The following is a 26,064-nucleotide window of genomic DNA, read 5'->3' as shown; positions in this document are numbered from 1 at the left end:
GAGCAAGATAAAAACCCACCACACCTAACAAATGAAGAGGAAATAGGCAGTCTACCTGAAAAAGAATTCAGAATAATGATAGTAAAGATGATCCAAAATCTTGGAAATAGAATAGACAAAATGCAAGAAACATTTAACAAGGACCTAGAAGAACTAAAGAGGAAACAAGCAACGATGAACAACACAATAAATGAAATTAAAAATACTCTAGATGTGATCAATAGCAGAATAACTGACAGAGAAGAATGGATAAGTGACCTAGAAAATAAAATAGTGGAAGTAACTACTGCAGAGCAGAATAAAGAAAAAAGAATGAAAAGAGCTGAGGACAGTCTCAGAGACCTCTGGGACAACATTAATTGCACCAACATTCGAATTATAGGGGTTCCAGAAGAAGAATAGAAAAAGAATGGTACTGAGAAAATATTTGAAGAGATTATAGTTGAAAACTTCCCTAATATGGGAAAGGAAATAGTTAATCAAGTCCAGGAAGCACAGAGAGTCCCATACAGGATAAATCCAAGGAGAAACACGCCAAAACACATATTAATCAAACTGTCAAAAATTAAATACAAAGAAAACATATTAAAAGCAGCAAGTGAAAAACAACAAATAACACACAAAGAAATCCCCATAAGGTTAACAACTGATCTTTCAGCAGAAACTCTGCAAGCCAGAAGGGACTGGCAGGATATATTTAAAGTAATGAAGGAGAAAAACCTACAACCAAGATTACTCTACCCAGCAAGGATCTCATTCAGATTTTATGGAGAAATTAAAACCTTTACAGACAAGCAAAAGCTGAGAGAGTTCAGCACCACCAAACCAGCTTTACAACAAATGCTAAAGGACCTTCTCTAGGCAAGAAACACAAGAGAAGGAAAAGACCTACAATAACAAACCCAAAACAATTAAGAAAATGGTCATAGGAACATAACATATCGATAATTACCTTAAACGTGAATGGATTAAATGCTCCAACCAAAAGACACAGGCTTGCTGAATGGATACAAAAACAAGACCCATATATATGCTGTCTACAAGAGACCCACTTCAGACCTAGAGACACATACAGACTGAAAGTGAGGGGATGGAAAAAGATATTCCATGCAAATGGAAACCAAAAGAAAGCTGGAGTAGCAATTCTCATATCAGACAAAATATACTTTAAAATAAAGACTAACAGAAGAGACAAAGAAGGACACTACATAATGATCAAGGGATCAATCCAAGAAGAAGATGTAACAATTGTAAATATTTATGCACCCAACACAGGAGCACCTTAATACATAAGGCAAATACTAACAGCCGTAAAAGGGGAAATCGACAGTAACACATTCATAGTAGGGGACTTTAACACCCCACTTTCACCAATGGACAGATCATCCAAAATGAAAATAAATAACGAAACACAAGCTTTAAATGATACATTAAACAAGATGGACTTAATTGATATTTATAGGACATTCCATCCAAAAACAACAGAATACATATTTTTCTCAAGTGCTCATGGAACATTCTCCAGGATAGATCATATCTTGGGTAACAAATCAAGCCTTGGTAATTTAAGAAAATTGAACTTGTATCAAGTACCTTTTCCGACCACAATGCTATGAGACTAGATATCAATTACAGGAAAAGATCTGTAAAAAATACAAACACATGGAGGCTAAACAATACACTACTTAATAACGAAGTGATCACTGAAGAAATCAAAGAGGAAATAAAAAAATACCTAGAAAAAAGTGACAATGGAGACACGACGACCCAAAACCTATGGGATGCAGCAAAAGCAGTTCTAAGAGGGAAGTTTATAGCAATACAATCCTACCTTAAGAAACAGGGGCTTCCCTGGTGGCGCAGTGGCTGAGAGTCCGCCTGCCAATGCAGGGGATGCGGGTTCGTGCCCCGGTCCAGGAGGATCCCACATGCCGTGGAGCGGCTGGGCCTGTGAGCTATGGCTGTTGGGCCTGCGCGTCCGGAGCCAGTGCTCCACAACGGGAGAGGCCACAGCAGTGAGAGGCCCGCATACCGCAAAGAAGAAAAACAAAAAAAAAAAACAAAAAAGAAACAGGAAACATCTCGAATAAACAACCTAACCTTGCACCTAAAGCAATTAGAGAAAGAAGAATTAAAAAAACCCAAAGTTAGCAGAAGGAAAGAAATCATAAAGATCAGATCAGAAATAAATGAAGGAAATGATAGCAAAGATCAATAAAACTAAAAGGTGGTTCTTTGAGAAGATAAACAAAATTGATAAACCATTAGCCAGACTCATCAAGAAAAAAAGGGAGAAGACTCAAATCAATAGAATTAGAAATGAAAAAGGGGAAGTAACAACTGACACTACAGAAATACAAAAGATCATGAGAGATTACTACAAGCAACTCTATGCCAATAAAATGGACAACCTGGAAGAAACGGACAAATTATTAGAAAAGCACAACCTGCCAAGACTGAATCAGGAAGAAATAGAAAATATGAACAGACCAATCACAAGCACTGAAATTGAAACTGTGATTAAAAATCTTCCAACAAACAAAAGCCCAGGACCAGATGGCTTCACAGGCGAATTCTAGTAAACATTTAGAGAAGGGCTAACACCTGTCCTTCTCAAACTCTTCCAAAATATAGCAGGGGGAGGAACACTCCCAAACTCATTCTACGAGGCCACCATCACCCTGATACCAAAACCAGACAAGGATGTCACAAGAAAGAAAACTACAGGCCAATATCACTGATGAACATAGATGCAAAAATCCTCAACAAAATACTAGCAAACAGAATCCAACAGCACATTAAAAGGATCATACACCATGATCAAGTGGGGTTTATTCCAGGAGTGCAAGGATTCTTCAATATACGCAAATCAATCAACGTGATACACCATATTAACAAATTGAAGGAGAAAAACTATATGATCATCTCAATAGATGCAGAGAAAGCTTTTGACAAAATTCAACACCCATTTATGATAAAAACCCTGCAGAAAGCAGGCATAGAGGGAACTTTCCTCAACATAATAAAGGCCATATATGACAAACCCACAGCCAACATTGTCCTCAATGGTGAAAAACTGAAAGCATTTCCACTAAGATCAGGAACAAGACAAGGTTGCCCACTCTCACCACTCTTATTCAACACAGTTTTGGAAGTTTTAGCCACAGCAGAGAAGGAAAAGAAATAAGAGGAATACAAATCTGAAAAGAAGAAGTAAAGCTGACACTGTTTGCAGATGATATGATACTATACATAGAGAATCCTAAAGATGCCACCAGAAAACTACTAGAGCTAATCAATGAATTTGGTAAAGTAGCAGGATACAAAATTAATGCACAGAAATCTCTTGCATTCCTATACACTAATGATGAAAAATCTGAAAGTGAAATCAAGAAAACACTCCCATTTACCATTGCAACAAAAAGAATAAAATATCTAGGAATAAACCTACCTAAGGAGACAAAAGACCTGTATGCAGAAAATTATAAGACACTGATGAAAGAAATTAAAGATGATACAAATAGATGGAGAGATATACCATGTTCTTGGATTGGAAGAATCAACATTGTGAAAATGACTCTACTACCCAAAGCAATCTACAGATTCAATGCAAACCCTATCAAACTACCACTGGCATTTTTCACAGAACTAGAACAAAAAATTTCACAATTTGTATGGAAACACGAAAGACCCCGAATAGCCAAAGCAATCTTGAGAACGAAAAACAGAGCCGGAGGAATCAGGCTCCCTGACTCCAGACTATACTACAAAGCTACAGTAATCAAGCCAGTATGGTACTGGCACAAAAACAGAAATATAGCTCAATGGAACAGGATAGAAAGCCCAGAGATAAACCCACGCACATATGGTCACCTTATCTTTCATAAAAGAAGGCAGGAATGTACAGTGGAGAAAGGACAGCCTCTTCAATAAGTGGTGCTGGGAAAACTGGACAGGTACATGTAAAAGTATGAGATTAGATCACCCCCTAACACCACACACAAAAATAAACTGAAAATGGATTAAAGACCTGAATGTAAGGTCAGAAACTATCAAGCTCTTAGAGGAAAACATAGGCAGAACACTCTATGACATAGATCACAGCAAGATCCTTTTTGACCCACCTCCTAGAGTAATGGAAATAAAACCAAAAATAAACAAATGGGACCTAACAAAACTTCGAAGCTTTTGCACAGCAAAGGAAACCATAAACAAGACCAGAAGACAACCCTCAGACTGGGAGAAAATATTTGCAAATGAAGCAACTGACAAAGGATTAATCTCCAAAATTTACAAGCAGCTCATGCAGCTCAAAAACAAAAAAACAAACAACCCAATCCAAAAATGGGCAGAAGACCTAAATAGACATTTCTCCAAAGAAGATATACAGACTGCCAACAAACACATGACAGAATGCTCAACATCATTAATCATTAGAGAAATGCAAATCAAAACTACAATGAGTTATCATCTTACACCAGTCAGAATGGCCATCATCCAAAAATCTAGAAACAATAAAGGCTGGAAAGGGTGTAGAGAAAAGGGAACACTCTTGCACTGCTGGTGGGAATGTGAATTGGTACAGCCACTATGGAGAACAGTATGGAGGTTCCTTAAAAAACTACAAATAGAACTACCATATGACCCAGCAATCCCACTACTGGGCATATACCGAGAAAACCGAAATTCAAAAAGAGTCATGTACCAAAATGTTCATTGCAGCTCTATTTACAATAGCCCGGAGATGGAAACAACCTAAGTGCCCATCATCGGATGAATGGATAAAGAAGATGTGGCACATATATACAATGGAATATTACTCCGCCATAAAAAGAAACGAAATTGAGCTGTTTGTAATGAGATGGATGGACCTAGAGTCTGTCATACAGAGTGAAGTAAGTCAGAAAGAGAAAGACAAATACCGTATGCTAACCCATATGTATGGAATTTAAGAAAAAAATATATCATGAAGAACCTATGGGTAAGACAGGAATAAAGACACAGACCTACTGGAGAACGGACTTGAGGATATGGGGAGGGGGAAGGGTGAGCTGTGACAGGGCGAGAGAGAGGCATGGACATATATACACTAACAAACGTAAGGTAGATAGCTAGTGGGAAGCAGCCGCATGGCACAGGGAGATCATCTCGGTGCTTTGTGACCGCCTGGAGGGGTGGGATAGGGAGGGTGGGAGGGAGGGAGATGCAAGAGGGAAGAGATATGGGAACATATGTATGTGTATAACTGATTCACTTTGTTATCAAGCAGAAACTAACACACCATTGTAAAGTAATTATACCCCAATAAAGATGTTTAAAAAAAAAAAAAGACAGGAATAAAGACACAGACCTACTAGAGAATGGACTTGAGGATATGGGGAGGGGGAAGGGTAAGCTGTGACAAAGCGAGAGAGTGGCATGGACATATATACACTACCAAACTTAAAATAGATAGCTAGTGGGAAGCAGCCGTATAGCACAGGGAGATCAGCTCGGTGCGTTGTGACCACTTAGAGGGGTGGGATAGGGAGGGTGGGAGGGAGGGAGACGCAAGAGGGAAGAGAGATGGGAACATATGTATATGTTTAACTGATTCACTTTGTTATAAAGCAGAAACTAGCACACCACTGTAAAGCAATTATACTCCAATAAAGATGTTAAAACAAAAAAAGAATTATGCCCAAGATATTATCCAAGAGATGGGGGAAGAATGAGCAAAACTGCCAAAAAAAAAAAAAAAAAGTAAATAAAACAAGGTTTTGCTAAATTCTATGGAATTTTTGAATAATTTTTTTGAACAAATATATGACTATGGTCATTCAGTCCAAGAAGTAACATTAGGAACATTAATGTAAAAAGTGTTTCTAGAGGCTTAATTACAGCATTTTACAAATACCAGGTGAGAATTACAGCAAGAAGTCCTAGGGTAACAAATGGGAAGATCATTTAACCCGGGAAAGAACTCCTCATCCAGGTTTTACCACTATGAGGAACAGGCAAGTCACCTAACTTTTTGGATGTTGATGTCCTCATCTGTAAAATGGAGCCAGGACAATGCACACGTGCTGTGAGATGAAATGAGATGGTGTAAACAGAAGCCCTTTGTAAGTGATTAAGCACAAAGGATTACTGTTGTTGAAATTTTCCACAACAGTAAAATCCCTAACTTCAGTCAAGGTTTTAAAAGACAGAGAAGTTCTTTGTTAATCGCATAATCTTTTTAATGGGGGAGTTCAAAGTGTCTAATAAAAAAAAATTTTATTTTGTGACAATGCTTAAACCTATTCTCTTTCATTCTAAACTCACTGCATGAGGAGAACCACAGCCAGCCCACTCAAGTTCCCCCCTCTAGGCTCTGGGGAGACGAGCAAGTGTATCCTGGCATCTAATCACTGCTCCTGTAGGTCACTTCTTGGGAGAAAGGACCACTTAGTATCTGTCCTACCCACTGGAAGGAGGTGAGAATCTCAGCATGAGATGATATCTGGTGATATCTATAATCAAAGCATTGGAGGACAGACACTGGGGGATTATCATTGTTATTTCCATTCCCACTGGAGTGGGTTCAGTCATTGCCTTCCCAGGGCCTTGGGCCCATGTATTGGTCCTTGCTGACCTCTACCTAGGGAATGGAGACCCCTTTCTAAATCGGTGTCTCCAAAAAAGTGTGTGTGTGTGTGTGTGTGTGTGCCTTCAAGGATGTGCAAGGCAATTCACTGAGAGTGAAGAAAGAAAAGATTAAAATTTCTATTTACCTATTTTAAAATCCAGAAATAATAGAATCGAGCTTTTCTAATACTGAGTACCCAGATGCAGACACCTCACTCAGCCCATGTATCAGAAGGCCGTGTATAACCAATGGTATGTTTAAGGACTCCGGAGGCGGGGAGGGATGGAGATGGCAGAGTAGGAAGATGTAGAGCTCTCACCTCCTGCCAGCCACCAACACATGAAAAATACATCTACATGCAGAACACTTTTCATGGAACGCTAGCTGGAAACTGGCAGAAGAACTCCTATCAACCAAAGTTGCAAGAAAGATTTCCACATGACTGGGTAGGATGGACAAAAAGGCATAGGGTTGGGACCCCTGCCCCTGAGAGGGATCTGAAAGGAAGAGAAGGTCGGTATGGGTGGACCCTTGCCCTGGGGAGCCAGCAGGTTGAGCCACAGACTGGGCATCCCAATCCTAGTGTTGTACATGGAAGGAGACAAGTCCCCTTGGCTGCCGGGAGAACCTCTGGGACACACAGAAGGGCTGGAGAAGCCTAGACTCTACTCGTGAGGAGTAGAGCACTGGTTGGTCAACAATCATGGTGGAGAGAACTCTGCACTGGTGGCTGCCACCTTGCTGCACTCCCCAGTCTGAGCTGGGTGAACACCCCAGCCCCACTCACTCCACACCACCGCTTGGCGTGAGACCTGGGCCAACTGGCCCCCTGGGGAAAGACTCAGTCTAGCTACACAGAGACACGCTGGGGGCCCTGGGTGTGATCCGGTGGGGTGGTGGTCACTGTCAGTGTGTGCTCAGGCGGCCCCACAGGAGCATGCCGCAGTTTGTCTCCCAGCCTAGCAAGAGCGCCCCACCCACTCCACACTGCAGCTTCGCTCTGGATCTGGGGCAGACAGGTCCCGGGAGAAAACGGCCACAGAGGCAGCCCGTGTTTCTGGTGGCAGCACAGCCATCTCAATTCCTGCAGCCACAACACCCGGGTCCCCAGCCTACTCCACGCCACAGCCTTGCACCAGATCGAGGATGAACACGACAGGGGAAGGGACGTAACCCTGCGCTGCGTCTGAGCAGAACCGTGGACGCCTACAAAGGAGGTGCACAGGTCCTCTGGACGTGTGGGCCTCACTTGCTTCAGCAATCCCCTCCTTTGGGGCAAGGCTTGGTTAAAAAGGACGATAGTGTCTTCCATAAGGCAAGTAACCAAACCAACATCTCTGGGAAACAGCTGTTTTCTCTGCAAAAATCACCCCAAACCTAAACAATTACCTAAATCTTCCCTAAAAAACCTGAGGGGAGAATTTCCCTGAGAAATACGAGTAACTTCCTGGGCTATGAACCACACGTGACCACCTACTCTGCAAAACAGGAAAGAAAAAGTATCAGGTGAAGGTTCTTGAGGCCCCAAAGCCAATCCAGGTGATCACCATGCTGCCCCAAACATCCAGCATGAAGAAACACTAGGGGCAGAGGCAGGGGTAACGGTCGCTCTAAAATTTCCGTATCGGAGGGCTTCTCAGTGGCAAGCTGGTGGGGTCAGGATGTATATGTGGGCATTGTGCATTAAATTGAGACAAACTTGATTATGCACACAGGCTCCTTAGGGGGGCTGTCCAAAGCCCCCTAACTTCCCACCTGGGTGCCGCTAAGTGCCCAGAGACAGAACACAGACACTGGTCTAGGAAACTCCAGTCTTTGCTGTCACTGCACAGGCCCCTCATAAAGATGAATGACATCTGCATTAACTTGGACCACGTTTCAACTTCCACTGCCAATCCAAAGTGAAATCAGTCTCTGCCAGCACCTCCAACTTATTACTTGGGTAAGTAAGGATCATTAACGGTGTGGACTGCAGACACGCAACAGTCAGTCCACGTTTCCAAAACTGTAAAGAAAAGTAAAGAGCCTCACTATGATCCATGAGTGAGGGCCCCTGGGGAATTGGGCACCAGCCTCTAATTAAAGGAAGTGCTCCAACGCCAGCTCCGGGGGCTACTTCTGGCCCTGGGCACGGACAACAGGCTGGACAGAGGCAGAGGTTCTGCAACCTACGGTTACGCACCTTTCCTCCCCGCCTCGGGTGTCGCGGAAGGCTTTTCCTGCCGGGCGGCAGACGGCGCCGGGGAAGCTGGCTTCCTCTCTGTTTCCACCTCTTCCTCCTCATCCCGCTTCTGGTCCTTCCTCTCCTCAGTCGGCGGGGGTGAGGGCGTCCGGGGGCCCCCATTGTCCCGGCCCTCCTTGCATGGCTCGCCGGGCTCCGGGTCAGGCTTCCCCGCCCGGCGAGCCAACAGCTCCACCAAGTAGGGCCTGCTCAGCTTGGAGATCGGGGAGGACGGCGGAGTCTGGCCCGCGGGCTTGGGAGCCAGGGCTGGCTTCTGGGCCAAGGGCGTTCTGTTTGCTGCCCTGTCCTGCTCTGGAGCCGGGGGCCCAGGCTGGGCTGCAAGAGGAGAGTGGCTGGGAGGGCTTTCAGCAGAGTCCTTCCAGGGGGCCGGGGCTTGCTTCCTCTCGGTGGGGAGAGACGGGCCATGCTTGAGGGCCGCAGCCTCTGTCTCTCTCTCTCCAGCTGTGCTCCCCGGAGCTGACGGCACCCCATTGATACTGTCCCCCGTGCTGCTGTGCCTTTTCTTCTTCTTTTGTTCTGTTTGTTGGTCGCAGTGGAAGCGCAAGGAGTAGTTGGTCCTTCTCAATTTTATTCCAAAAGGGGAAGCTTTATCCTCCCCACCTGGCATCACGGGCTCCGGCTTTCCTGCTCCACCTGTGGTCTCGCTGTCCGAAGTGACCACGGGTTCTGCTTGGGCCACTGCTTTCTGTGGAGGGTAAGGAAGGCTTGGAACAAGGAAAGATGGAAGGTCTTTGGCAAATTTGCACCCCTCCGTGGTGTCCGTTGGCTCCTGGTGTGCCCCCGGTTTCTCTGCACTCTTCACGGGCTCTTTAGTATCAGCAGCAGGGAGCTGGGGCCGGGCCTCTTCGCTGGGACCCGGCTGGGATCTTTTTCTAACGCTTTCCGCTTCCGTGTTCTGTTTGGAGATCTCCCCGCCCCCATCAGAGAATTTCTGCCAGGCAGGCTTAATGGAGAACTTTGCATTTACCGGCGGGGTCCTCCGGAGGTTCCCGCGGGAATCACATCGGCCCCTAGGCGTGTGTTCATCACCCGGCCGAGACTGGTCTCTCTCACCGCGCTGGTCACTCTCTGCGTTCCTCAGGATTCTGGACCGAATGGAAGCCCATTCAGCGAGCGCGGCCGCGCTGCTCGGAGACTCCTGGGAGGGCCTGGTCTTCCCACTGCCTGCCCGGGGGTCGCCTGGGGCTCGGGGTGGGTTCTCCAGGGTGGGGACATCCACGTGCTTCTTTTCTTCTGACAAGCCCAGGAGGGACTTGCACGCCGTGTCCTTGATCTGGCTCAGGTTGACGGCCGGGCCGCAGAGCTGGGCTCCCGTGACCAGAATGGCCGTGTGTGGGATGCTCAGGGACGAGGGCAGGGCGTGGGAGGCCGGGCTGGCTTTGGGGGCCTTTGGCTCTTGGGGACCAGAGGCGAGCCCCTCATCTTTCATGGGCTTCACGGGGCTCAGATTGACTTTGGGGAAGAGAATTTGTTTCCCTCCGGATGACACCTGGAAAGTGTAGGGTCTGGGCATGGTCTGCCTCTCATCTACCTCCTGCCATCTGAGCTCCTCCACCCTTCTGTCTGTTTCTGGAGCGGCAGCTTCTTTCTTCTCTCCTGGAGCCAACGCCTCTTCCACCTGGGCCTCTTGTTTCTGGGGCAGCTCTGTGTTGGTTTCTTCCCTCTTTTCCCGCCATCCACAAGGTTGATCCCCGGGAACATCCCCCTGCTTTCCGGCCTGCTCGCCTGATGGCTCGGTGGCCTCTGGGCTCTGCTTCACCCAAACACTCGGCTCCTCAGAGTTTTCTCTTGGCTTCTCGGGTGTCAGATGTTCTTGTTCTGCTTTCTCTGCAGTGTCGCTCTGAAGTGGGCTCCTCAAGCCCCGTTTGTGGTCCAGCAGCGGCTGATTCTCCTCTTCCACTCTCGGTGCTTCCTGAAGCTTCTCTTCCGCTTCCTGCCTCCTCTTCGCCTCCGCGTCCTCCTGCCGTCTCTGCGCCTCCAGCTCTTCCTGCCTTCTGAGCTCCTGCAACCGTTTTTCCTCCGCCGCCTCCTCCTCCCGCCGCCTCTGCGCCTCCAGCTCCTGCCGCCTCTCCTCCTCTTCCTGCCGCTGCTTTTCGGCCGCCCGCCGCCCCTGCTCCTCCAGCCTTCTGAGTTCCTCCAGTGCTCTCTCCTCCTCTTCCCGCCGCAGCTTCTCGGCCTCCTGCCGGCTCCGCGCCTCCAGCTCCTCCTGCTGCGCGCGTCTCTCCAGGCGCCGCGCCTCTTCCTGCAGGCGACCCGGCTCCTCGGCTCCCAGGCGCCCTTCTTCGTCTTGCTCCCTCCGAGCTGCGCCTGGGCAGCCCGGCTCTTCCGGACTCTGCGCCTCCTCTTCACGCTGCCTCTTTGCTGCCTCTAGCTGGACTCCTTCCTCCTCTTCCTCCTCCAAGAGCTCCTCCTGCCTTCTTTTCTCCTCCCAAAGCCTCCTCTCCAGGGCCTGGAGCCTCTGCTCTTCCAGGCGTCGCCTCTCTGCCGCTTCGGCCTTTTGCCGTTTGCACTTGGCCTCAAGTTCTTGCCAGTATTCTTCTTGGCGTCGCTTCTCTTCCTCCGAGTCCAGCGCCTCTGGCTCCTCTTCATGCCAGATTGGCTTGTCTTCTCCAGGGTGCCCATTCTGGTCTAGGGACAGCTGATGCGGGAAGCCACCTTGCTCGTTCTGTCGATCCTAACATTGGTAAGGGAAACAGAATTAGCTTTCCTTGTGCACAGGCTACCATTACAATCCTACTCACAATGTGGGTGGCCCTCCTAATCTCAAAAGTAGGGGCAATGTTCCCCTCTCTACGCAGAGACAGGTAACCTTGGGTATCCCTCACACCAAGAGTAAACTGGGGGTGGGGAAAAGAATTTCATCTTTGTGTTTCCTCTCTACATGTCATCCTCAAATTCTTTTTTTTTTAATACACATGAATAATCATAGGAAAACTGGTAGTCCAGCATTAGAAAGGGGAGGAAAAATGCAATTTGTGCTTCATCAACGTCCCCTGAAACTTGTGACTGAGAAGTCTCCTCTAATCAAACTGAAGAAGCTTTGGCTAAGCCGTGGCACAGGAAAGTGGGCCACCCGTCTGTTGCAAAGCACACAGTGTCCGGAGCCCCTCTGCAGGCAGCCTCTCTCTCTCTGAGGTCCACCAGCCACCGGCGGGCAACACGTCAGAAAGGGTGGTGGAAAGGAAATGGGCCCCTTCACCCTTGTGCCTGAGACACAGCCATCCCCGACGGGGACAGACCGAGTTCCTTCCATAGGCCCCTCAACAGCACCATCCTGCTAGGCAACATTAATGCCCAGCCAGCAAGGGTGTCTACCGGGCCATACGTACCCCGACAAGTCGCCTGTGCTTCCTTGACACCCTCTGGTTTTTTGGCTTAATGGACAGTTTGTGCTTGGCGGCACTGTTGTCCAGGCGGGCGATGGCCAGGGGGATGGCATCTAGGTTGACACTTTCGATGGTGCCGGCAGAGGAGAAGTGCCTTTTTGGCCGAGATGTTTTAACTGGAGCAGCCTACGGTGGAGATTGAAATGTGAAGTCAGTCCGGATCAGAGAACGACCTGCAAGGAATCCCGGCATGGCGGCACTGGTTGGAGCTCGCACCTCGCCCAACCTGGCCCAGGAGATGCTGGCATGCGGGCGGGGCTCGTGGGCACAGTGAAGTGAACACTGCTTTTAGAATCAAAAGACGTTGAGTATTTGTTTTGCCAGTGATAATCTGTTATTAACTTGTAAAGGTCATTTAATCTTTCAGGGACTAATTTTCCTACTCTGAATGGTACGGGGGTTAGATTAGATCAGGGGTCAGTAAGACACAGGCGAGGTGGGCCAGTCCTGCCTGAAGACTGTTTGACTGAATAACGTTTTCCTGGTACACAGCCACACCATTGCCCTTGGCTGCCTTTGCGCTGAAAGGAAGAGCAGAACAAAGCAGAGTCTGGTAGTTGCAACTTATGGCCACGAGGCCTAAAATAAGTAGTAGTTTGCTAAGCGCTGGACTAGCTCATCTCTGTGCTAAGAACTCTGTAATTCTAAGAGCCTTCCACTGCCACAGACATGGTGTGTACATACCTCAGCTCCTACTTTAGCCTCCTCAAACAGGGAATGTGTCTTTCTGGCCTTTGTATCAATCCTCTTTATGCCCAAGTAGCAAATCTCATTTGGTAAGTGCTCAATAAATATTTGCTAAAAGAATGAAGGAACAATAAAGTATAATAACCTCTCTGCCTAGGGCATAAATTTTCTAATCAGCAAAAATGTTTTAGCACGATCATGCCAAAGTCACCGAGCACTGGTGCACTGGAAGTGAAAAGGAGGAGGCCTGGGTGAGAAGGTGAAGGGCAGAAATGTGCTACACACAGGGGAAAGGCAATTCTGCAGAGGATGAGCCGCAGAACTGCTTGCGGCTCTGTCATACAGGTGTGGTCACTTACAAAGCGCAACCTCAGACCAACCGTATACATTTAGTTAGGTCAGAGAGACCCAGGCTCACAGTCCACGCTGAATCAGATGGTAAGGAGCCACGCCTGTAACTTCAGAGTATTCACAGGCAAGCAGCGAGGCAAGGGCTCCTGGCCACAGCACGCCACCGCGCAGCAGAGGGCGCTCACGGCCCTAACTGCCTTCTCCAGCAGCTGAGCTACAGGCTCAGCATCAGCGGAGGCCAGGGTTCCCCTGTTTCGACTGTGTCCGTGCACAGTAAGGGCAGAGTCAATGGGGTTGAGCTGGTGGCTTTGCTTTTTGCAATTATCTTCCATATTTATGCACAAAGATAAAGGAGCCAGCTAGCTCCAAGAGCAAAACGAACGCTCAGTAAATACTAATTTATGACAAGAAGCATGGAAGTAAGGAAAAATAATCCCAGCCTTTGGTCTCCTAAGCTTTTATTTATTTATGGTTATCTTTATAATAGGTGTCAAATTCTAAACTACTGTTGAAGAGAGATGAATTAAACATTTATTTCCATCCCCTAATGGATGTGTGAGTAAGAGGAGTTAAAGCCAAATGTGATAGACTGAAGGTGCAGATAAAGCATTTCAAGCTGAGATTTAATGCCATGTTTCGTCTCTAGTTATTCAAGCTGGGCCTCTTCATCTGGGTGGTGGAACTGTCTTGAGTCATCCCCTTCAGAAGACTCAGGGACATGCCCTGTTCTCACCGTACTGTCTGCCAGACCCCGGGAAGACCCCTGGACCCCTGTGCAGGTGAAAGGTCCTCATGCGAGCGGACTGGCCTCTGTAGAAGTGGCGCACGTGATCTCCACAGGGCTCCCTAGGCTCCTGCAGGTAACGTCCCAGGTTTCAGTGGAATGTGTGTAAGTTAAAATCCAAAAATACACACAAGTAGAGAAATGCTAAGGTCTTTTGGGGGGCATCTCTAAATAGAAGGAGACTTTTCCTTACACACTCTTTACGTTCAGGTGTTTTTGAATGTTTTTTTCAATGGCTTACCGGTGTCTTAAAATACATGAACCACTTAGGAGAACTACCAACACCTGAGACCCCAAACACAGGCGTGGCGGGAGTGTGGCTCTTTTTCAGAGCAGGGTTCAGTTCCAGCAGTTACATCACCATAGAAACAGATGCTCCAACATCTACCACTGGTTGCATTTTGAAGGAATTTAAAGTAATGGACAAAGGTAGCATTTATGAATGGGAAAATGAAGCAGCAGATCGCCCAACGAAAGGAAGAATGGAAGTTAAAGTAAGGAAGCTGCATACACAAGTTCAAATCATACTACCTTCTCTTCCATCTCACTTCCGGCTCCAGGCAGATTCAGAGGACCCGGAGAACTTGGCGTCTCACTGGACTGGAACAGTAGAGAGAGTGCTCAAGTCAAACGCCAGCACAGGAAGTCCTGGGCAGACAACCAGACAGTGTCTGTGCAGGCAAGGGCCACCCCCTCCTCCACGCAGGGGCGCAGCTGGCTGCAGAGAGCCGGCAGGTTCACGGCGGGGACTCTGCTAATGTCCGGACTCCACCAGGGCTCCCGGGGCACGGTGTGTGCTCCCCTCTCCCCCGAGTTCAACACATCTCCCATCTGGGCGGTCTCCAACCTCCGTCCTTGATGTGTTTCCCCACTGATGAGAGAATCTCAGGTGCTGCCCTGCTGCCACCCTACCTGGGAAGCAGGGCCCCAACTTCAGAGCTCTCGGCTTTGCTGGCTGCCTTCCACCCCATGAAAAGGAAAGAAGGGCCCTTCCAGGGGCACACAGGGGCTGGGCTGAGGAAGTGGATGACCAGAGGAGGCAAGAAAACTTGGAAGGAAGGGAGGAAGGGAGGGAGGAAGGAAGGAGAAGAAAAAGGCTGATGATTCACCTCCCAGTCGCCCTGCCTGCCCTGGGTACATGCACATCACGTCATCTGCACCAGCTATACCTTCCGTCTTGTATCGCCCATATTTACAAAAGGGTCTCATTGGGGGCTTCCCTGGTGGCGCAGTGGTTGGGAGTCCGCCTGCCGATGTGGGGGACGCGGGTTCATGCCCCGGTCCGGGAGGATCCCACGTGCCGCAGAGTGGCTGGGCCCGTGAGCCATGGCCGCTGAGCCTGCGCGTCCGGAGCCTGTGCTCCGCAGCGGGAGAGGCCACAACAGTGAGAGGCCCGCGTACCGCAAAAAAAAAAAAAAAAAAGGGTCTCATTGTCTCTTACAGAGCCATAACATCAGCTTGCCCTACCTCAGTCCCTTTTCTGTACCACACTTAGAAACACCTTTAGAAAACACAAGTCAGATTATCACTGCCCTGCTTACAACTACTCAGAGTTTTCCTATTACTTTTTGAACAAAATTCACCCCTTCTCCTGTGGTCTACATGATCCAGCCTCTATACTGTGCTCTACCTACCCTTTGCCCTCATCCCCACTGGCCTGCTTTCTGTTCCTCCTTCAGGACAAGCTCAGTCCCACCTCTGGGCCTCTGTACTTGCTCCCCCTTCTTCCTAAAACACCCTTTACCCCTCCGGTTCTGCTCACGGCTATTCTGACCTCCTTATCTAAAGAAGCAGCCTCTCTCCAACCATATTACTCACTTTTCCATCACCCTGTTTTATTTTCTGTGCAGCATTTTTATTAATCCGAAATTATGATGTGTATCTATTTGTTGACTTGTTTGTCGTCTGACTCTCCTCTCATTAGAAGGTAAACGACACGGAGGCAGCCCCTTGTCTAATCTGACCCATCTCTGCGATGCCCACAGCTGGGGGAGCACCTGCTGAACGAATGACCCTCCTTCTCCCCCAGGCCACAGTGCCCTGCACTTATTAGATCTTCAGTAACAGGGAAGACATTTGCTTTGGTCCATAGGAAATCCCTGAATCAAGGCTGATGACCCACGCTGCTGCCCAGCACTCAGGAGGCTGGAGAGAGCACTGTTGGACCAGTGGGAGAGATGGGCCCCACGCCTGCTTCACCACCACCCACAACTGTGGGTGCCAGGAGTCATCAGGGCCAGGGCCAGGGCCAGGCAGAGCTGGGCAACAGAGGAGACTGTCCACCTTTTCTTTCCTTCCTTTGCTCTACATGTCACTTATCTTTTGTTCTACTCTGATGACATGTTAGCTGATAACAAGCACAACTTCTTCCAGGGGCATCTTAATAACACCCAATGTCACTTCAGGCACCATGGTAGGCACAGCACAGAGAATACTTTCTTTTAAGCATGGGAAGACTCGGAGCCTCAGCTAGAGAATAGTTTATCTAGCTACTGGTAGGACTTTTCTTCCTTTTCCCGTAAGAGGCCTGAGGGTGTCCCTTCTGCTGCTAGAGGGACTCTCATTTCAGGATATGCTCAGAGTGTTTCTTTCAAAGTGTCAAGAGACCAAATTTAGATAGGACAGTGCTGGACCAGTGTGACTTTCTTTCCACACTAAGTAGACTTCAAGCGGGTCTGTTTGATATGTTCTGTCTTATTGAGCACCTACTTCTTTCCTCATTTCCCTTTAAATTAGTCCAATTTGACAAGTAATCATTCAGTGCAAGTAAGCAGTAACGATGTCCTGGGGAGACAGAGACACGTAAGATCCAGTCTGTCCTCAAGGAACTCAACGTTTAGAGATGCAGAGAAAACAGATGCAGACGGAGTACAGATGTGTAAGAAGCACTAAGGATGACAGTGAAGGCACAGAGGAGATAGTGCAGCTTGGAGGTGAAGCCAGGCAAGGCTCCCAGAAGAGGTGGGTCAGCCCGGGTCTCCGGGAGTAAGTGGAAGACACTGGGAAGAGCTGGGGCAAGGGGCACGTCTCCCCTGCCTCCCCCTCTTCCAAGCTGGCCCCCCTGCAGATCAATGCACTGGCCCGGAAAGTGCCCTCCAGCCCTGGGCTACTCATCAGGAAAGCTTCTCCCACCTTATTCCCTACATTGCAGAGCCCAGGGTTACTGATGCCCCTGTCCACTGCCCAGCACCCTCCTGGGCTTCTTAGCAATCAAGTCATTCCCTGGAGGAGCCTTACTTTGTTCTCGGTGTCTGAGAGGATGACGTCCTGCTGAGTCACAATTTCCATGGGACTGGTCAGGACCGGATCCTCCTCCAAGCGAGCCTCGCCACTGTCTGCCTTCTTCATGGGAATGGCATTGGGTGGTGGCTGCCCAAACTTGATGTTCTTACCCAGCTGTCGCTGGAGAGAAACAAAAGAAAGACATTCTGAAGCAGTGAAGCAGTTCACAATAACCACAGCCAGATTCCCCATAGCTAGCAGGCACTGAGGCATATTCTGTACACGACTAGTTTCCAGACTAGACACCATGCCAGTAAACCCTGATGCAGTCCTGTAATAACTGAATCTGTTTCCTGGTATTTCTTTCCCACCTTTGAGCCGTGAGCTTTTTCATCCAGCCACCTCTTTCATGGAGATGCCAACATTTCCAGGGGGGTAGAGAGACCGTATTTCTGATCCAAAAGTTGGGCATGACAAAAATGTTTTGATTAACCTATAAGTTTATTTATATAAAAGTCTTTTAAAGGTACAAAAATTGGATAGAAAATAGTTTCATGAAATGCAAAAACCACTGAGGGAAATCAAGACCCTTGTGGTTGCACAAAGAAGGGAACACTTCAGCCCTTTTGGACATATCTCCCCTTGAATATTTAGGTTTCATCTACCTTCCTCACCAGCCCCTAGCTTGAACATCCTGTTCGGGTTACAGTGGGTACCACTGCCAAATGGAAGAAGACCCCAGGGCCCACAAGTCTTTCCATGATTGATGCTGAGTTCACGGAAAAGATGGAAGCAATCTTGTCCTGCCAATAGGATGGCCTCTTCGCCTTGCTGCAGCTACCCACTGTGCCCTACCGGCCAGAAGGAACCAAGTGGGTAAGGGACAGAGAAGGAGGCCAGAGGAAGGGCCAAAGAGGGACTGATCACTGGTGGGAGGGAGCTGAATGGATGGGGAGAAGGAGGGAAAAACAGGGGACAGAAATTAGGAAGATAAATAGTATTCAGAATTAGAGAAAAGCCAGATTAAAAAAAGGAATTTTATTCCCTGAAGAAAAATATATAAACATAATAGTTTTTAATAAGAGACACAATATTTAATGGGCTAGATATATTAGATATAAAATATTTAATGGGTAGAGAAAGTGAATGACACTCAGGAAGGAAAAGAGGTAAGCCGTGGTCATCCGAAAGACTACTGTACTGAATCGAACATATTGTACAAACTACTGCCTTTATCTACATCAGGGATTCTCAAGCTCGGCGCTACTGACATTTGAGGCCAGATAATTCTTTGTTGTGGGAGCTGTCCTGTGCACTGTAGGACGTTTAGCATCACCCCAGGACAGCAGATGCTAGTAGCAACCCCTCTTCAACCTGTTTAGACAACCAAAAATGCCTCCAGGCTTTTTCCAATGTCCCCTGGGGGCTAAAGTCGCCTCCGGCTGAGAATTACTGCTCTAGATCTAGGTACTTGGGTTTCACAGTCTTTTTATGCTTCAAGGGGAAAAAAAAAGAGAGACTACATTATCGGATATTTATCTCTAATGTGGCCAATAATTTAATCCCACAAAGCTGCAAAAAGCCTTAGCAATCACATTATCCAAACCCCTCACTTTACAAAAAAAGTCAGAAGTCCAGTGGGGAGAGGTGACTGGCTCAAGCTTATGGAAAGAATGAGTGGCCCCAAAGGGATTTGAATCCATGTCTTCTAAACCACATTCAGTGTTATTTTCATTGCACTCCACTGGTTCTCATAAATTTAACATCACACGTCCTTCTTCTTTCAGGGGCAGAAAGACAGAGAGGATGCCGCATTTTTTACTACCTCACTGAAGTTCCCCAGCAGAGGGCTCTCTCGAGGGAAATATTCCCCTTCTCTCTCTGAACTCCAGGATATCAAATCCACCCACCTTCACTCAGCTCCCTCTCGGCCTTGCATGGTGGATGGTGAGATTTGCAGAGACATGAAAGAGATGAGCCCCAGGCCCCCCTCCCCACATCCCGGGGGGCACGCACCCCAGCATGCCAAGTCAGGAGCACAGAGAGACAAGGACTCATATTTGATCTGCTGGTATCTCAGCCTGAGCCTGGCTCCCCTGGCACCCCAGGGAGGGAGCACACATCAAAAGCCCGAGTTCAGCCAGTGAAGTACAGCTCGAGCAGCCTAAAAGGGTTTCGGGGAGGAGAAGGCTGAAAAATTGTATCTTCTAAAAACAAGTTTAGCAGGAAGCGGCAGTTAGTATCTACTCTAAGCAGATCAATAAGCAGGCACAGTTAGAACAGCCGATGGCGTCAGACGAGAGGACACGGTGTAACAAAGCCACAGGCCCGTCTCACTTGCTACCCTGTGGGAGAGGGACACGGACGTGGGCAGAAGTGGCCGGAGGAGTTCCAGCATCCTAGTGACAGCCTGAGCAGGGATTCATTCTGGGACTCCCAGCCCAGCCTTGGGTTGACCAGTTATCCCTTCTCTAGGAGTGCTGGCCAAGAGCTGGAAACTTCCCAATCACCTTAGATGGAGACCCCCTGCTGTCAGGGTGTACCATCTACCAATGCTCTTGAATGTCTAAGATGAGGGTATGTTCAGAAAAGAGTAGGCTTAATACCCTAAATGCCCTTTAGTTAGGATTTCTGCCACCATCACAGAAAAGAATGAATATGCTGATATTATTCTTCATTAGGGCACTTTTTAGAACACTGACGTTGGTCCACCGTGATGCTTAGGATAAAAAAAAAAAAAGAAAGAAAGAAAGAATATGGCCAAATGTAATCCTAGTCTGGATTGAAATAAACTCCAAAGATGGGATGGGTATCATGGCTGCCAATGGAAAATGAAAGAGAAAATGGGAAAAAATAGTAGATGCAATAGGAACAGGTGAAATAAGGTACATGGGACAAAGCTGGGAAATGGAGAGAGTGATATTAAGAAATGAAGTAGAGAGTTAAAGAAAGAGGCAACTTGAGAGGAGGGTGCAGGGGGCAGAGAAGAGGCACAGGGAGAAGCTGCAGCCTTGGTGGCAGGGACAACAGCTGAAGGGAGCGGGGTCGGGGTGGGGAAGGTGGGTGGGAAAGAAGGAAGAGGAAGAGGGAGGGAGGGAGGGAGGAAGAATGTGTGTGTATACCAGAGGGTTGATTTATGTCACAGAAATGGGCATCCTGGCAAAAGAAACACAATGCTGTTGCCTTTGAGAATAACGATGAGCATCTCCATAAAACAGCTGGATTTAAAATCCCTCTAGAGAAAACAAGTTCGGGCTGCTGGCTAGGGAGCTTGAGAGGAGGGCGTGGGATGGAGGAGGGGAGGACCCAAGTCATGAAAGAAATAGGGCTTCCCTGGTGGCGCAGTGGTTGAGAGTCCGCCTGCCGATGCAGGGGACACGGGTTCATGCCCCGGTCCGGGAAGATCCCACATGCCACGGAGCGGCTAGGCCCGTGAGCCATGGCCGCTGAGCCTGCGCGTCCGGAGCCTGTGCTCCGCAACGGGAGAGGCCACAGCAGTGAGGGGCCCGCGTACCGCAAAAAAAAAAAAAAAAAAGAAATGACGGCCATCGTCTAGGGAGAGGGCTGCAGCCTCTCTGTGCAGACAAAGGGCTGTCTTCACAGACACACCCTGCAGTGGTTGGGAACGAGACAGTGGAACAGGCCAGGCCAGGGCTGAAGGTCCAAGGCCATGGTGAATGAGCCTTGGGCTCTCGAGGCCAAGGCTCTTGCACCTGCCCTGTGGGGTTCCTACTCCAAATGCTTCCTTCAGCTGACTCGAAGGAGACTGGGCTGTTGGACACTTTGTGTGATTTACTGACAACTAAAAGGTGACTGCTGAAACCTATCTGGCAATCTCAGGTGTTGAGTGAATTGAATATGGGGATAAAAGTGGCTTTTTGGTGACTTTTATTCTGTCCACCATTCAGGCATTGTCATGGGAAGAACTGTGATATAAGCAATCACTGAAAACCAGTCTGTTGAGATGAGCTTGCCCTTAAGTTTTCAGGAAAATAAACTATTACCACTCCCTCCATATATAGATATATATTTTTTACATACTCATGGATTCTTTATTTGTACTGAGATAATAGCCAGAGGGGAGAGTGGAACCGCTGTGCCTAAACTGAGTCCATGTTACTTGTGGCTATGAATGGAGTTACTGTTAGACTGGAATGTGAGCTAAAAGGGGTGATATTTTATTCACTCAAATGGGGCCATTTTGTTGTAATATGGAATGTTGGAGAATGATGTTATAGGAATGCACATCCATATTTATGAGGCTTTTCTCCCATGGTGTGGAAATTCCAAGCCCATCATATTCTGCAGCTCTCACACTGCCAGTTTAGATTTCCCCAGACTTTTCACAGCCATCCTTCAGACCACGTCTGTAAGAACAAGGCAGAAGAAGAATAAAGTTGCTGTCCTCTTGAGCGAACTACGTATACTCCCATAGTTAAAATGAATTTAAAAGAACAAGCAAAATCAAAAGCACACAGATTTAAAGACGTTCGCTCTGTGCAGAAGTGGCTAAGAGCAGCTATTTATTCTTTGTGTCCTCGACAGCTGCATGAGGTGCCCAAATCCTCAAAGGTAAGACACTGGCATTTTTTAAAGTGAAATCCAGCTCAGCAGGAGATAGCAGCTACTGAATATGGAGGTTTTCCCTCCTGAGCTAAACAGTCTGTGGACTAATAGACTAAGCATTTTCTGACAAAGATCTGGTATAATTCTAAAAAATCACTCGCAGGCTTAGACTGTGATGTTCCTGAGTCTTATCATCGATAGGTGCATACATACTTCACAGCCTGGTTTGATCTGAAATAAACAGCCACCTCCCTATCTGTGCTCTGGGCAGCTGGAGGGAACATCAAGGTCACTGTGGTCCAAAGGCAGTGAAGTGCAAAGCTTACAAAGCCACTCCGTGCTACAGCAGGTGAACAGTGATTTTGTATAAATGGCAGATTTCAATAACTGGAGGGGCCCTTCAGATCATCCTTCACCTGCATCCTCCTATTTTTCAGATAGGGCACATGAAGGTCAGAGAGGTTAAAGTACCTGCTCCAAGGCTGCACAGCTAGGTGGTGGCAGAGGCCTGCCGGGGGCTTTTTATTTCACCCACTGGCCGTAGAACAACCGGCTGTTATGGATAGGGTCCTCAAAAAGGGCAGCACTGTTGTTTCTGTCCCTGTAACTGTCCTATATATTAAAATCTGTTCTCACTCTGCACATGAATTATTTTTATACTCAGGGGAAAAAAGTAATTTTTCTTTTAAAGGTTCAGTTGCTTGCCACAGAAATTTTGGCAGGTGGTAGATTCACTTTGTTCAGAAAAGATGTTCAGAAAAGAGTAGGCTTATTTACGCTGTATTCAGTCATTCTGTACTCAGCATCAGCAGACAGATACTAACCATCACGGGTGCAACACAGGACAGTTCTGGCTGAGATGACTACGTGTGGACACTAGGGGGCAACCTTTCCAAGTGCAGTCATTACAGGCGTGGCTCCGGTTTCCAAGGACTAGGAAGTTTCTTAAGCCAGAGAAAAATGGCATTTTTTTTTTTTTAAATGACATTCCAGTAGAAATCTCATTTCAAAAGAATGTCTTAATAATGGTGGCAAATCAGCTTGTTAGGACATTTACTGTCAAATAGGTGTTAGCCATTAGTTCTCTCTTTTTAAAATAAACATACACACATACACAAAGACAATTTCAGACATAAAAAACATACATGCCTCTGACGTAACTAAACACCCTCATTCCATGCTGGAGTCTACGAGGGGGCGGTCTTTTATGCTGCTGACTAAGCATCAATACCAGCATAACGTTTTTATGGAAAAATGCAAAGCATTCATGCAAGTTAATAAAGTTAACTACTATTTCTACAACTTACCAGGAACATACTGCTTAGTCGACTGAAAAATAAAGCACAGTCTTTTGGGGGTGATACAGTTATATCTTATGTCACTCCAAAAATCACATTTGCTATGATAATGGTCCCCATTTCCCTCTTCGAAGAGCAAAAGTCTCTTATTTTATCGTTTAAAAACATAACTTTAGAGCTGTAAGGAAGCTCGTGAATCCATGCAGCAGAAGCAAAATTAGGCAGACCTTGTATGAGTAGATGATGTCCAAAGGAGAGCACTCCAATTAGACAGCTATTCTGCTTCACTCACATTTCTTCTCCTGTTTTATCAGAATTGTTGCTTCAGGGAAGTTAGTTGTTTTACATTTTATTAGTTATGAGATCAGATTCTTTACACTTATGGCTTACATCATTAAGACAACCTAACTGGCATTCACATATTTCTATTGAGTTTCTGTATATTCAATAATGAGGAATTATCTATTTTTTACAACTCCAAATCCACTTCTTGGAGTGGCAGTGGCAGGTGGTGTGACATTACAAAGCTGATACCATTTAAGACGACAGACTATTATCTAATTTTTAAAGAACTCCTTGAAAGCCCTTGTAAAATACAGTTGTTTTGTAGACTGAAATCTGTAAGTCATTCCCCTTAGAAAGGGAGTATTATGAGGGTTCATTACTTCGTAGCAATAATATTCCAGGAAATAAAAGACTTCAAGAAGGAAAGGTAAGGAGGAAGGGGATCGAGGTTTTCTGTGGCCGTCACACCCTTCCCCCTTCTCCAGCTTATGAAAAGACACAGCTGACTTTTTCTTCTGAGTCTATAAAACGTGTGGGAGTACAACCAGCAAGAACCAGAACGGGGGAGCTAGTTAGGAAAGCTGAAACTTGAAGTGCCTAGTTTAGTTCTGAGGGCAGGACTATGGCCTTGGGCAGGGGTGTGGTAGGTACAAAGATCTAGGCAAGTTTGGGTGTGGTTTCAGGGTGTTGGCTATTTCCCACCTCACCATATGCTATATTCAGCTGAGTGTGTGTGGAATATGTAACCAAACAGAGATCACAAAATACATAGCTAATAACCAGTAGAAACAAGAATATTTCAAGAAAATAGAAAAATTTGAGTGTCAGTAGCTATTCAAGCCAGCTGTCCTCTTTATTTTTTCTGTTTTTGCTGGTTCATTCACTCATTCATTTATTGGTTCATTCGTTGTTGTAGACTTAGATGGAAACCAGCAGACCAGAGCCCCCTGTTCATCGTCTGCGTTGCCTCCAAGCACCCCCAGCTCAGAGAAGTGCTCGCTTAGGCACTTCTGTCGGGTGAGTGAATTCTACGGAGCACTCAGGCAAACTTACTTGGTCAGATCCCCGGGGTCTTTGCTCCCCTTGCTTTTCCTGGATTTCCCGTTATTTCAATCTCATTTAGTGAAAAATTATTTTATTATATTTTCATTCTTAAGGAGTTACCATCGCAGTCAATTTTATGTAGGAAAACTGCCCAACTCTGCAGTGTGAACAGGAGCGAAGCTGAAGAGCTTCACAGCACCCCTCTGAGACAGGGTGGCTCAGGGCAGCCAGATTTACAAACACAACAGAAGAATAAAGAGTCTCACCATTCACTGTCCAAGTATGGAGACTTGGAAAGGGAACACTTGCTGTGCATACCCTCAGCTGGCAGTCAACCCTGTGCTCAGGGATTATGGCCAACACTCAATGGTCAGGAGCTCTTTCCTCTCACCCAAGTTCTGCAGCCTCTCTAGGGTACTTGTCCTCATTAAGTCCAGTTAAAAATAAGGGAACAACTTGAGAGAAAAGGAGAGGGGGTGTTATGTAGGTGGGTACAACGGTGATAGTGAACCTCTCACAGGTGGACAGAGGCTTCCAGAAAACTGAGTGAGGTTTGAGAAAGCAAACATTCTCCCCAGGAGCTATCCCCTGGACCTCCCAATCCACTACTCAAGGCCAAGTTAGGAACTTTCCCCACTTCCCTCCATAGCCGGGCCCCTTCCCTATGGCTCTGACCTTCCAATCTCAAGCTGTCTTACCTGAAGAGTTTTGACTTTGCCCAGGATGTTGTCCTGTGACATTGCTTGAACTGTCTGCTCACTTTCTGCTCCCCCATCAGGGATAAAAATACTGTCATGGGAAAACGCCCGGGTTCCCACAGAATAGTTGAAGGACCTGGAATGCAAATCATGTGCTTCATTTTATTAGGATGATAAGATTCCTTTTGGCAACTCAATTTCCTTTTCTTCCTGATTTAGGGGACTCCACCCACATCCCCGGTCTCATTCAGAAAGCACTTCCAGCATGGTGTCCTTTTCTGTGACAGGTCAGCCAAGTAGCTGGGTAGACAGAAGGGTCCCACTGGAATAAGGGAGCATGTCTCCAACACAACAATGTTTCAGAGCCACTCAGTGGGAGAACTCAGACTGCTACTTGTTTGTAGAGAACCCAGGACAGAAGGCACTGCAGAAATGTTAACTGTAGGAGCCTTTCTCCTGATGAGCTGTCACTATCAGTTTTAGCCCAGTAAAGTCTTGCCAACAAGTAGTTTTTAAGTAACATGCAGATCTAGAAGTAAGAGGCAAGAGTTTCTTTCTTTCAGATTGCAATCAAATTGGAAGAAAGATATATACATCTAAAACAAAGACTTGATGAGGGCTGGAATTGCTATAGGGACTACAGGAATAAAGAGTCTCTCTGGCGAGACTCTAGGAATTCAGAGAAGAGGAGGGGAAATGTGTGTTAAGGAGATTCTAATGGGTGTCATGCATTGGGCAGCTTATAGGTGGTAGGTACCCAACAATAAACACTTTTCAGTTGAAAGGTTGGACTTCAAGGAAATCTGGACTTCTGACTGTGAGGTATAGGCCAGGTGAACTTCAGCAAGAGGAAGCAGCAGACACCAACTGTTCCTTACTTGATTTTGGAAA

General features: G+C 47.0%; 1 protein-coding gene across 1 annotated transcript in view; it reads right to left on the bottom strand.

The window, feature by feature from the left end:
* CRACD (capping protein inhibiting regulator of actin dynamics) overlaps positions 1 to 26,064 on the bottom strand; it is a 273,931-nt gene that overhangs the window by 12,667 nt on the left and 235,200 nt on the right. Inside the window, exons 4-7 of the mRNA XM_073805295.1 lie at positions 17,298 to 17,462; positions 14,592 to 14,660; positions 12,182 to 12,364; positions 8,793 to 11,526 (exon numbers count right to left, since the gene is read on the bottom strand). Of these exons, the coding sequence (XP_073661396.1) occupies positions 8,793 to 11,526; positions 12,182 to 12,364; positions 14,592 to 14,660; positions 17,298 to 17,408 (3,097 nt within the window). The 5' untranslated portion in view covers positions 17,409 to 17,462. The remainder of the gene's footprint in view (positions 1 to 8,792; positions 11,527 to 12,181; positions 12,365 to 14,591; positions 14,661 to 17,297; positions 17,463 to 26,064) is intronic.

This window comes from Tursiops truncatus, chromosome 5 (genome assembly GCF_011762595.2).
Source record: "Tursiops truncatus isolate mTurTru1 chromosome 5, mTurTru1.mat.Y, whole genome shotgun sequence".
NCBI classification, from domain to species: domain Eukaryota; kingdom Metazoa; phylum Chordata; class Mammalia; order Artiodactyla; family Delphinidae; genus Tursiops; species Tursiops truncatus.
This window is presented reverse-complemented; position numbering and strand designations above follow the sequence as displayed.